Source organism: Equus quagga, chromosome 6 (assembly GCF_021613505.1).
Source record: "Equus quagga isolate Etosha38 chromosome 6, UCLA_HA_Equagga_1.0, whole genome shotgun sequence".
Lineage (NCBI taxonomy): Eukaryota > Metazoa > Chordata > Mammalia > Perissodactyla > Equidae > Equus > Equus quagga.
The window spans coordinates 85,044,764-85,058,596 of record NC_060272.1 but is presented as its reverse complement, the minus strand read 5'-3'; the positions used below and the strand labels follow the sequence as shown (position 1 = coordinate 85,058,596).

Genomic DNA, 13,833 nt, shown 5'->3' with positions numbered 1-13,833 from the left:
CCTCTGTGAGCGTCTCTAGTTTAAACCAAATCACAGACTTGAGTTCTAACAATAGGCCTTTTTGTAAGCGCAGGCACGTAATAGGGAGATGCTTCTCTGTCTCCTCTTTCCTTCCCTGTGACTCTGCAAGTTGGCAGAGTTGGTTCCTGCTGTATATAGTTAGGAACAAGGTCCCCACCCCCGGCCCGCGGCTGTTCTGGGCTGTGTCAGGCGCCTGGTTGCCTGAGTCCCTTCTCTGTCAGGCTGGGCCCTTCCCCAGGAGGCCATCTTCCTGCCTCCCACGTGGCCTCAGCATCGCGCTGTTGCTGCCCTGGGATTGACTGCCAGAGGAAGTGCTCCTGACTGGTTTTGAGAGTGCCTGCGGGGGTGCAGGGCTGGATGGGCCACTGGCCTAGTCTGGGGCCCTCCCCTCTGCAGCCCCTGTAGAGGCAGTGGGCTGCTGCCCGACCGGTGCCCAGGCCTGGCCATCATGGGGTGGGCGCCACACGGAGTGCACTTTGGACAGGGAAGTAGGGAGAGAGGGCAGGCTCCATGAAGAGGGTTCAGGTGCAGGAGGGCAGTTGGGGAGTGGTCTTAGGAGAACTCAGAGCCAGGGCTGAAGGCTTAGCCTCCACTAGAGAAGGGTCCTCTTGAAACGTTGTGAGGAAGATCTGGAGAAGGAGGCTGCAGGGCACGATGAGGGGCAAGGAGGGCTGAAGGAGCGTGCTGTCAGGCCTGGGTGCTGGGCGACTGGGCGCAGCCTGAGAAGACGGAGCCAGGACAGGAGGGGCCACAAGAAAGACTGAACAGTCTCGGCTCTGCTGCCTGGTCAGGGGCTCCAGAGGCTGGGTAGGAATCCTCTGTCTGCCTGTCACACCCCACAAGTCCCCACCAGCGAAGTGCATGTGGTGTGAATGGGTGAGGAGGCTCCCCAGAGTCTGGCGGTCCTGGATTTGGCCTCATTTATAAAACAGCAGATTTAATATCACAGACATAGCCTCATGCATGTGAAACTATAGAAAGTGGAAGACCAGTGTTTTGTTCTCAGTTGGAACCTCGCAGGGCCATGCTGTCTGTAACTCTGTTTTCGCTGAAGGCGCCTGTTTCTCCTGTCAGCCTGGGGAGGATCAACAGAATGACCCTTAGGTGGATCAAGGATCAAGTGATGTGCATCCATGTCTGTCTATAGGGAAGTGGGGGTTTTGTTAGAACTTGCAAGGGCAAGCTGAGAAAATATGAGAAATGTGAGCGTGTTTTAGAAAAGTGCATGTGTGTGTGTGTGTCTGTGAGGGGGGTGGGGCAGTGCGCATACTTGAGGGCAGAAGGTAAAGAGGAGGTGGAGAGAGAAGCCAGTAATTTTTAAATTTCTTCTAGAGTAACAGAAAGTGGGGATTAAAGTCCAAGTGTTCTTATGAACATTCTGTTGCTCTAGTATTGATTTCTAGACCTGTAAATTTGGCTTCGTTGACAAACATTATCTGGGCAAAAGCGGGGATAGAGAAAAGCTAAATGCAGAGAAGAGTGGAATTTGCAGTAGTAGTTTTAAAACCTTGATTTTATAACATATTTTTCATTCCTACGAGATGTATCTTAAAGTGATTTTTTTGCCCTCCATTAACAGTTTATTTGAGAGCTGCTCTGTGCTGGGGGCTGTGTTAGAACTGCAGTATAATAGTGAATAAGACAGATAGTTTAAGTTCTTGGATTTTTCCAAATATTGTTTGTTCACAAATTAGCTTGCATTATTTTTGTACCGTATAAGAACCATACCCCTCTCTTTTTTCCCGTTACTGGTAGCACCATTTTTTACTTACCCTGTGTGAAAACTCAGCTTATGGGTGACCATGTGTGTATGTTCATACATACTTACATGTATGATCACGTGTACGACCACTTTTTATTTTTTAATGGAATAATAAACATGATTTTTATAAGGGATGGATTGTGAGACATGGTTCTTGTTTCACTACATGCTCTTTATTTCTTGGTGTACATTTGCAAGATTTTTATGGTAAAGCAGGAAATCTGAAAGCTGCTTCTTATTTCTGTTAAACTTCCACGTGTTTGCCTAAGATCAGATGGCTTCTTGAATCTTTGTCTAAGCTAAATGACTTTTTTTGACCTATGCATGCCATAAAGAAAGGAATCTAATAAGCCATAATAATATTCATTATTAAGTACAGTTTTTATCATTTCACAATGTATGTGTATATTAAATCGTCACATCGTACACCTTAAAAAAAAGATAAATACAGTTTTGATCTGCTCTAAATATAGAGCTGACAGGAAAAGTCTTAGAAAATAGGGTTTAATCAGGTCCCAGTTGTAAACCCTGTGGTTTTACCAAAGTCAGGTCCACAGTGTCCCGTGTTTGAAGCAGCTGCTGCAAGTGCCCAGGTTTCCCTGGATCTGTCTAGACATTTGGGTTTAATTTCTTGTAAGCTGAATGGCATGTTCACAAGGTGTTTGGTTTTGCCCTTAGCTTCTTCCAGACCAGCTGGTCTGGCTTCTGGAGTGTCTCTTGGAGCAGAAGACCCTGAAGCCCCGAACTCTGCAAAGCCTCGAGAGGACGTACCACCTCCCTGAGCAGGATGCAGAGGTAACCGGGAACGCCCTCACTGTTGGTGAAGAGTGATGGTCCTGTTGGATCTCAAACTGCTGAAACGGCCTTTTCCATTAGCAGCACCCCATGCCGGGCGCTTATGAGTGACGAGCAGCTGCTTTGAGCAAAGTGTCAACTGCTTCCCTGGTTGTGCTCACTCCAGCAGGGGCCTCTGATCCTGGTTATTCCTGGGGTATTTCGAGGCCCTAAGTTTTCCCCTCTTGCTTCTTAAGTCATAAAGACAGTCAAGAGTCTCCTAGAGGAGTGAGCAGGCAGAGTGGAGTGTTTTTGAGTTACAGACTCAGGCGAGTCATCTTGTGCACAATCGTGGCGCCGTCCTGTTGCACGTTACGGAAACTTGGCTCAGATGTGCTAGAGCTTCTTGGTTGCCTTCAGTTAGGGCGGGAAAGGAGCCATGTGTAAAGGAAATGAAAACTAAATCTAACAGCCGTGGTTTGAAAAGCAAACTTGGATGCTTGTGGGAAAGCAATATGATGTGGTCTTTAATATCTTTTAGCTTATTGTGAAGAATGCAGTGTGAATCCTAAGACGAGTTCCAGGAGTTATAATATATATGTATGTATATATATAAAATAATAAATATTTAACGTATTTAGTCATCCTATGCAAAAAACAAGCACACAGTCAAAGAGAGAGAAGCTCTTTTATATGAAACTCCTAAAAGCAAATAAATTTGGTTTGTGTTCTATTAAAGATAACTGAACATTTAACAACCGTACAAAAGAGAGAAGCTCTTTTATATGAAACTTCTAAAATGCAAATAAATTTGGTTTGTGTTCTATTAAAGATAACTGAACATTTAACAACCGTACAGTCCAGTATGGTGGCTGTTAGGCCATGTGGCTGCTGAGCACTTGATATATGGCTGTCTTGAATTGAGATGTGCTGTGAGTGAAATGCACAGTGGATGTTGAAGACGTAGTATAAAAAATGAAGAAAGCAAAATATCTCAATTTATTCTTATTCATTACAGTGTCAAAATGATATTTTGGATGTGTTGCGTTAAATATAATGTTATTAAAACTAATTTCATTACCACTAAACTGGAGTAAATTGAGAAAAGCCAACTCACTATTAGATTAAAAGGGAAGAGGGGATATTGTTAGACATTCTAAAGCCCCTTACATTCAGGAGTTAATTAAAAAACCTGAGAGAAGACACATGTAGCTTTCTACCCCCCTGAACATAGATCAGACGTGCCACTGTTGCTGTTTATTTCGGCTCTTATATTTTTGTTTATAAAAGTTTCCAAATGCCAGCCTGTTATTTTTAATTAGTGTTTAAAAGAGGTTTCTATTTGTAGGCATGAGGTTATGTTTTAATCAGCCCTGAATACCGCTGAAGTGCCAGGCCCCTGTGATGGGCAGTGGACAGATGAAGGCAGGAAGATCAAAGCGGGCACTGGGCACCTGTCACTCGTGCCCAGAAGCCGTGAGGTGGTAGGCCCTGTTTCCCCCCTTCCTGCTGGCATAAAACACAGATGTTCTTAACTTACTCTTCAACTGGTTTGTTATATATATCCTCTTAAACCTTTGAGAGGTATAACAGGCTTTATTTATCTGGTTGCTTGTCTTACATCTCGCAGACTACACCATGATGCCCAAAGCAAGGGCAGTCTCTGCAGCTCGGATGTCTGATGACACGAGACTGGGGCCTGAGGATGGCTTAGCTCAGGTTATATCACTAGTGTGGTCAGTGTTCATACAGTCCACAAGTACTTAACTTTGCCAGGCACTGGGGGTACAACGATGGACACCACAGGCCAGGGTCATCCTTAGGAAGCTTATGTTCTTCTAGAAAGACGGCTGATAAGAAAACGAACAACACAATTTCAGATAAGAGCTACGAAGGAGATACAGAGGGTGAAGTTGGGCTAGGTGTCCCTAGATAGAGTATTCAGGGAAGGCCACTCAGAGAAAGGGACATTTGAGCCAGAATCTAAGGATGAGAAGGAGCTGGGCATACAAAGCCAGGGAGCGAGGGCTGGTTTGCACACTGAGGGGGCAGCATGTGTGCAAAAGTACGAGCTCGCCATGTGCTAGTATAGGGTCAGCAAACTTTTTCTGTAAAGAAACCCATACGGTTTCTGTTGCAACTGTTCAGCTTTGCTATTGTAGTGAGAAAGTTGCCATAGACCGTACTTAGAGAATACACGTACCTGTATTCCAGTAAAACTGTTCATGGACCCTGAAACTTGAATTACATAGAATTATCACACCTCAAGATAATTCTTGTTGTTGTTGTTCCTATTTAAAATTATTTAAAAACATACACACCACTCCTAGCCGCGGGCTGATTTGGCCTGCCCCGTCTGGAGTTTGTTGACCCCTGCTCTGGCCTGCGGAGTTGAGGTCAGAGATGGGCAGGGGCTAGATCAAGGAGGGCCTTGAGGCTGAGGTGCACGTTTGGGATTTTATTTTAACAATGTGCGGTTGCCTTCCCTCCTTCCCAGGCCCTCTGAGGTCCTGGCATGTAGTTAGTTACACTGACAGCTTATCACACTGTGAAGTTCCCTTGAAATGTCATTCAGAACCAGAAAAGCAACAGGATTTTGGCCAACCAGGGTGTTTTCTAGAAACTTTATTAGTTAAGTGTGATTTATTGTGACACTGATTAGCAGGAATTTAGCTGAATAACCATCTGCCTTTATTTTAAGTGACAGAACATTTCATGGGAGAAAGAATTGTTATTTGGTGTAAAAAGTCTTGAGGATTCTGACTATTCTGGGTGCTTTTCCTTGACTAAACAAATAAGGAGTGTCCCTCTCAATCGTTATCCGGGCTTTTAAATATGTAATAAATAGCAATCATTTGAAAGCTGTCTGAAGATACTGGCATGTGGCAGATTGTATATGGAGCGTCCCTGTGGGAAATGGCTCTGGAGAGGTTTTCCTGGTGGGTTCTGGCCCTGCTGCTCCTTGTTCAGGATGCTGCCAGGCCCTGGGATCACAGGGTTGAATTAGACGTCTGTGCAGAAAGACTGTAGCCCCAGGACAATGGGGATCTCTCCAGCACAGAGCAGGGAGTGCTCATGACAAGGAGGGGTGGGGTGGTATTCCCCCATATTTCCAAGACACATAGAAAGGCTCCCTCACTCTCGCTTGGACTGGTTGTTTCCTGACAGCATGTGTGTGAAGGCACTTTGACGAGGTGAGCCTACTGCTCTGTTTCTGCTGCAGTAGTGCTTCCAGAGCTCTTTAAGTGGCGTCTTCGGCTCTTTGGGCCCCGAATGGCCAGTGTGCATCAAAACTCTAGTTGGCAGAGCAGTGTATTCTTGATATGTCACCCAAAGCTCTCAGCAGTGTGAGGAGTCCATCCTGCGATGAGTCAGGGGCCTCCGCTCAGTGGCTGCGTCAGCTTTCTTGCTGTTGTTCCCATTGTCCCTTCCCTCCCTTCTCAGTGTGTGGGTTGGCTGGCGCAATCCCACTGGGAAGTTTACTGTTAATTATTCTCTTTAGTAGCTCAGTATTTTTAGTAGTTGTGTTGCTCCTGTGTTTCGGTTGTGTTCACAGAACGTCTGGTGTGTTGGTCGGGGTTTCTGAGCAAAGCATGGCACCTAGTCTGCTGTTGCCTGCTGGCTGGCTGCACGTCAGGGTAGCACCGTTCCCCTGTCCTCCGTGCCTGCTGGCTGGCTGCACGTCAGGGTAGCACCGTTCCCCTGTCCTCCGTGCCTGCACCACTGGTGCTGTGAATGCACAGGTCTGTTCTCAGGGAAGGGATGCCAAGTGTTCAGGATCTGAAAGGCAAAGTGCATGAGGACAAATCTAAGAAGAAGCTGGGAGAGTAAAGCGCGTCATCGCAGCCATTTCATGCCTTGCCTGCCCACTCTCATTGCACCTATCTGAAAAGTGGGCACTGATGGGGGACATTTGTATTCCTCAGCCTGGAAAATAAAGCTAACTACGAGAGTCAACCATCTTCTATATCCTGAATCAAAGAAACTACTAACCATGTGCCAGCATGGAAAATAAGCTGAAGAAAAACTAAGTTCATGGAAATATGTTGTCTACGGTTTTTGAGCATATTAGCTCAAATAAAGAACCAAGAGAGTATAAAAATATATTGGATAACTCATTCTTGCAACAAAAGATACTTTCTAAGATCTTTTTTTGCTCTTTTTAAAATAATGAATTTCCTCCCCTCCCTAGTGGGTCTCTTAAGCTATAAAAATAGTTGCCCCATGGTAGTGAGGCAAGGATCCACGAACTTGGCTCTGTGACCTCCTTCCCAAGAACCCCACAACTGACCTTGAAGCAGCGTTATTTCTACAGACTACAATTGAGCACTTCAAAGTTGGGGTCGCACCTCAGGTGAATTTTGGGAACACGCAGAAACAGCAGCTCCCTGTCTCGTCTGACTTGGATGGGAGTGATGGGCAGCAGTCAGAAAGGTTCCCTCGGTGGCATGCTCTGCTCTGAAAGAGTAAGTGGGTTGAGCCAGATCAGTTCGTGCCCTCACTGTACTTAGGCAGGACTGTTGGTTTAAAGGAAGAGGCTTCCTGGGTTAGACTGGAGTGGGAGGGTGTGGGCGTCGTGTCTCTGTCATCCCCTTGGCACCACCTCTGCCTTCTCCCTTCAGGAGTACTGCCCTCATGGCTGGCCCCACGTGAAGAGAAGGATGAGACCTGCTCATGTGTTTGTGAGCAGCTCTCCATGTCTTGATCTCATCTAAACGCCCAGGCTCAGCCTGGTCTCAGCCAAGCCATTGACTTAGCAACAAGCTGGAGTTGGGTTCCAGGCCTCAAATAGCTGGTGACCACAGACAAGTCACCCATCCTTCCGGGGCCCCATTTTCCTTGTCTGCACAGCAGTGCCTGGACTAGACTGCTGGCTTTTGGCTATTTTGACCACAAACTGGTAAAAAGAGCTTTATGAAACTGTCTTTACTCTTACATTTTCTATGATTTCCTATTTCATTTTCTTTAAAAATGTGCTTGCAGTAAATTGATTTTATGACCCACTGGTGGATCCCAGTCCTCAGTTTGAAAACTGCTGGACTGGACAATGTCAAGGTCCTCACCAGCTCTCCTGCTTCCTCCCTGCGGATTCTCACCGAGGTTCCTCTGCCTCCCATCTCCTCAGGGATAAAGTGGAACCATAAACCCCTTCTTTACGGGTTAACAACATGACGCGAGAGAACATCTGTCAGCATCAGTGGCTTTAACATAATTTCATGTAAGATTCAGCATCTCTCATTTGGTGGGAAATGGTCGAGTTTTGTTATTTAGCTGAAACAAGCTTTATATTATCTCTTTTAATCTGTCAGGACTGGCACAGAGAAAAGAAATGTAAGCTACCCAGTTACTGGGAGTCCCTAAGCATCCGGTCACAGAATTCTTGATCCTGGGGCTTGGTGAGTTTTTCCAGGGGGTGGGGAGGAACATTTGCTCTAAATTAAAGTCTCTCAGCCCTAGCACTGCTGACGTTTTGGACAGGATGATTCTCTGGTGTGGAGGCTGTCCTGTGTGTTGTAGGATGGTGAGCGTCCTTGGCCTATACCCACAAGATGCTGGCAGCAACCCCTACCCCACCCCCAGTTTTGGTAATCAAAAATGTCTCCAGACATTGGCAAGTGTCTCCTGAGGGCAAGATCACGCTGGTTAAGAGCCATTGCTCTAAAGCAGCAACTGATTCACAGAAGGCTGTTTTTTTCATGTCATCTAATAAAGTCCCTGGGAGTTGGTTACAACACAGAATGGAGCAGCTAGAACAATGGTTGACAGCATTTAGGGGCCACCCGGAGCCATCTGTTTTACTCTCCCAAGGCTCCAAGGAATGTAACCTTGAGAAAGGTGGAAACAAAATCTTTCACAGGAAAGAAAAAGAAGGAATTGCAAGTTCAAATTGTAGTTGTGAGTAAAATCTAAGGAAACAGATTAGTGAGGACGGACAAACCTGTTTTACCACTAGTGCTCAGAGAAAACCACGCCAGCATCTGTCTCCATTCTACTCCGAAAGGACACTTTCAAGGTTGATTGCAGAAGGAAAAACATCCAACCTTGCAGGCCTTTTCCCACATCATTGCGTTTCCTCTGGCTCTGCTGAAGAGCCCTTGAAAAACCATGTAAAACAGCCACCTCCCATGGTGGGTTTTACGTTCGCAGGGAGGGTATGGATATTAATACATTGTTAGTAAGAGAACTTATTGTTTGCTTGAAAAGAAAACACCGCAGCATTTATTTGAAATCCAGAGGTGGAAGGTGTGATTCCAGGAACACAATGGGCTGACAGTTCTGATGCTCATTTCTGAATTCCATTTGGGCCAAACGCGTCGTTCCAGTGAATGGAGAGCATTTCATGATGAACAAACCTCTAGAGAGGCCTATGGGAAGGGCAGAGAACAAGGATTTAGCCAGGTGTCATTTCTCTAAATTCTAAAATTGATCAGCGGCTGTGGTTCTGCCCGTCGCCTCCAATGCTCCTTCTGTTCAGGGGACAGTCTTCGGCAGAGCATTCGGGAGTCTGTGCCCTGCCACGCAGAACTCCTTGTCCCCCTTTTCTCCCCTGGTGGCTCTTCCATAGTATTCTGGTTACTATAAAGAAATGCAACCTTTCTATTTTGCTGTCCTCATAGGACAGTTTAGAGGAGAGGTTAGATGTCACCTCTTTGGGCTCTGTTGCCACTTCAGGATGCTCCGCAGTTGCTCTTCATTAAAATGCAGTGCACTGCACTTGGTGCTCCTTCCTCTTTGGTACGCCTCAGTGCAGAATCTCAGTAACATAAAGGCAAGAACTGTGGCCTTGTTGACGTCAGATCCCATAATCACGAAGTGTGAGGACAGCCTTGCGTGGCTGGCACCAAGGCCCCTGCACTGACCACAGGACTGTGCGAGGACGCTGAGACCCAAGCAGAGGAACAGTGCCAGAGCTCCGGCCTCATCTCAGTGATGCTCCAGGCCCTGCAGGCGCCTCTTCATCGCCTCCATCCCTCCTGGAGGCTGCCCTGGGTGCATACGTATGGGGCCCCAGCCATCCACCTGCATTGTCAGGAGGCACCATCGTGGAACAGAGTTCCAGAGGCAGATTTTCAGGTTGAACATAAAAAATAGACCATTGTGGAGAGTCAGAATGATGTGTGGCCAAAGCAAAGTGGTTTTCCAGGGTAAGATATGAGGGGCCAGATCGCACGGGAGCTTCTAGAAAAGCAAGTTGACACCTGCCATACCCAGCGTTGGGCTATTTGTCAAAATTTCTTCACAGGGATAAGGGGTCTGGCTCATTGGCCCTGTGTTGTGGTCAAGCTCAGGCTGCAAATTGGGTCAAATGCTGATGAATCTGAACTTTAGGGTGTTACAGTATATAAATAGTGACTTTGTATCCATTTTTTAGAAAGCCAAGACAGTGATTGTGAGGTGCGTACCTGTCCCTTTGACACAGCATTGGAATTCCTTTCCTAGAATTTTGACAGCTGGGTGGGATATGGATTCAAAAAACAGGGCTGAGGTAATTTTCTTGAGTTGCTTTAAACATACCTGTTTTTTTAAACCACCTGTCTTTTATGATGTGGGAAAGAACAGAGCTCTTATATAATTCTTTAGTTATATTTGTGCATTTCTTTCTTTGTTGTATTTGGTTTATCAAACATATAATTAATGTTTTAGAACATTCTTTCAAAGTCAGGAGGATATCACTAGGCATTTCTTTCTTGGAGTTTTCTTTCTTTGTTAGTCAATTCAGTGCCCCTAGAACTTTTCTGTGGAAACCATGCAACAAATCAAGTCTCCCCTGCTGGACTGTGATAAACGGATTTTTCAAAAACTGATCTATAAATAATGAAGGTAAAGGAATAAATGAGCCACTGATGGCATAATATGCCTAATTTTCTTAAAGGACTTTTTAAATAAATAACTATAATCAATTCATAATATTTAACATTTATCTGTAAATAAGAAAGAAAAGAACGTTTAATCGGCATGCTCTCAGCTGCAGTTCCAGCCGGACTTTATCAGGAAAGCCCCTGGCCGCTCACTGTGCTTTGTTTGCTGCTTCCAGTCCTGTTAGCAGCAGGCTCTAGTGTATAGACGTTTCAGGGGCGTTATCGACTCTTGCTGTCTGTGTCCCCCCAGGCGGTACACATTTTCTCAGATACAGACACGTGCACATTTTCTGGGCTTATAAATAGCATTGCCCTGATGCTCCTCTTTCGGTATGGACCAAAGCCTAGCTGCATCTTATGTTCATTTGGTCCTTACAGGTCTCAAGAGTGAAATAGATGTGTGTGGTTTTATTGGTGCTTCTGGGTTCTTTATACTTCCCTCGGTGGTTTACGTATGAAAATATGTGTGTGTTAGATTTCCGTGCTAAAATCCACACTGAGACAGCAGGCAGTTGTCTGTGAACACTGCCATTTTGTCTCACTTTCACATGTAAAGTGTGCGTTACGTGCCCTAACGTGGAGGGCTTGTTTTGCCTAAAAGCTCACATTGCTTTTCTTCCCTCCATTGTCTTTCCTGGACCCCCTTCTTTGCCCTCTAGTTCCACGGCACACCACGATTGGAGAGTCGTGGCCTCCCAGCTGTGGACCCACCTGTTGCAGATAGAACAGGAGCCCTGCAGGGGGCAGTGCTCTGTGGATCCCACACGATTTCCTGCAGCTCATGCCTCATGCCTCTGAATGTTTGTGTTGATACATGATAGCAAAGAGAAGACAATTCTATTGGATTTCAAATTATTTAAAACTGAAAGGCCCCTCATTTATGTGCAAATGATGGTATTGTGTGTGTATGTCAGAGTATGAAATTTATTTAAAGATCAACTGAACTTTATGGGGCGGCACTAAAATGATTTCTCGAGCTACTCAGTCTGTGTGCTGCTTCCATGTGCCCGCCGCCTGTGGGTAGCAGCAGGTACCCAGGCTGAGCACAGGGAGTCTGCAGGCAGTGGAGGAGCAGCCAGCCAGAAAGCAGCAGCCCAGAGCCGGCCCCACTGTCAGGACACCAGGTAGTTTTCTCAGGATCGCACTGCGTAGAATAGTACCTTTTGCTGAAAGAACCTTCCCCAACTTGATGTTTGGGTTGTTTTTAATAACAGCTTTTTGAGAAACAATTCTTAATATACCATACAATTCACCCATTTAAAGTGTACAATTCAGTGGTTTCTATTCACAACTTTTATCCTCAGTACCCAATACTTATTTTTTTGAGCATGACTTTTCCTGGCTCTCTAGGTATTCTGGAATAGCAGCTCCTAGTATCTGACATGACAGGGTGGTTCGAGTGACCATGGTGGTAGGGAAACCCCTTCAGGAGACAGCAAGCCTTTCCTGCAGACTTGGTGAGGCCCTCCGGAGTTGAGCCTGCCCCAAGGAAAGCAGGAGAAGGCACGGGCAGAGGGATCCCATGGTCTGAGCTTATCAGCGGAGGTAACCCATGGTCACAGTCTCTGCCAAAAGTGAAAGTCCTTTTTTCAGCAAAAGCCATGTGTCACAAGTTAAGGAAATGAAGAAAGAAGGTGGAGTGTTTTATTTCCTAATCATAGAATTACGTATTGGAATGCATTGCCTTTTGGCACACATCTTTGCTAGGAAAGGACGGCAGACCGTGCTACATTTCAGGTGGAGCCAGCCTGGGCTCCCCAGTTCTACTTTTTGGAGCCAGCTGCCTTTGGTAGCGTTAGTGTCATTAAATAAAATAGTATATCCATAGGAAAGGGGGAAGGCTGGAATCTGCCCGAGAGCACATCCGTGAGTGAGGCCACCTCCTGGGTGATGCCTGGCGTTTGTCCTCACGTTGGATCCTCACTGCCGCTCTCCGTGTGAGTCAAGCGCATGATCCCAGCAGGGGTTCTAGGCCATCCCTGTTTCGCACATTGCCACAGCTCTTGCTGTAACCAGTCATAACCAGTTAACATAAGACGAGAGCTTGAGGGACTGACTCGAGCAAGGCTAATGAGAGCCCTCGAAAGAGAGCTAGGAGCCTCCGACACCTCATTTGCTGTCTTCGCCCCAGGCCGAGGGATTTACTCGCCTGGCTTTGTGGTGGCAAATAGGGTAAATTTAATTCCCCTTAGTTTAAAAAAATAAAGTTAAGATTGCAGCCCTTTCAGTGTAAGGAGCAGCAAAGGTGAGAGAGAAAAGGAGAAGTGCTGGAATCGAAATACAAAAGTTGGAAGTCTCTGTGTGACAGCCAGGCAGCTGGCTGTTAGCCTGTCTTTTCTCGTGAGAACGAGCAGATCCGACATGCTGGACCACTGTAGATGCCTGTAACCGAAATCCTTGTTGGCAGTGCTGTCTGTCGCGGAGCTGCTCTGTGAAGGCCTTCCTGCTCCTGGCCTGCTGGGCAGCATCCCTCACCAGCAGGAAACCCACTTTAGAGAAAGTTAAATCTAATCGAAGAACACAAATTGAAAAAGCAGATTTGTTTATTGCGGTGTTAGGCTTATTAACTCACAGAAGCCATGAGCCTTGCTCTTTCTATTTAAAGATGTAAAATGGAACTCTAAATGAGGTTTAATGGGCTTCCCAGATCACGTTCCCTGGACAGATTTTTTTCCCTTCGACAGTAAATTTTGAAATCAAAAGGACTGAAGAGAAAGGGGAGTGCTTCCTGTCATAAATAGGATGGGTGGCATTCTTCAAAGCATTTTATAGCTTCCAACTGTGTATTATAATTTCAAAGTAGCTGAAAAACATTGAGTTTTTAAAAGTGGTACATTCATTCAGAAACGTTTATCAAGCGCTTACTATGTGTCAGGCATTGAGATAGGGACCCGAGATGGCCCAAAGGCACTAGGCCCCTCTTGTTACCAAGCTTGCGTTTTAGTGTAAATGAGATACGTAAACAAGCAGACAGGGAAGTGTGATGGTTTCGGGGAGCATGATGAGCAGGAGAGGATGTAAGATACTTGTCTGAGAGAGTGACCCGTGGGGGCCAGGGCTGGTGAACTCTGGGAGAAGAGAGGTCAGGAATGTGGACATACCAGATCATCTGAGCAAATGAGGGTGTGCCAGATGGGGCAGGGCCCAAACTGTGCCATCTCTGTCACAGCCGATGTCTTTGTCCCCTCTGTCTGTTGGCCCCTCATGGCCTTCTTGTTAAAAAGCTAAAGGCTATTAACACACTCTGGGACTGTTTGGGACACACGGGAGACTGACTTTCTGGTGTCATCAGAGGATTGAAAGACTAATCTCTCTCTCTCTCCCTATCTCTCTCTCTCTCCCTCTCTCTCTCTCTCTCCACCCCCCTCCGTCTCTCTCCCTCTCTCTCCGTCTCTCTCTCTTTCTCTCCCTCTCTCT

General features: G+C 46.1%; 1 protein-coding gene across 1 annotated transcript in view; it reads left to right on the top strand.

Moving 5' to 3' along the window:
- AOPEP (aminopeptidase O (putative)) overlaps positions 1-13,833 on the top strand; it is a 332,639-nt gene that overhangs the window by 305,741 nt on the left and 13,065 nt on the right. Inside the window, exon 16 of the mRNA XM_046663936.1 lies at positions 2,462-2,578. Within this exon, the coding sequence (XP_046519892.1) occupies positions 2,462-2,578 (117 nt within the window). The remainder of the gene's footprint in view (positions 1-2,461; positions 2,579-13,833) is intronic.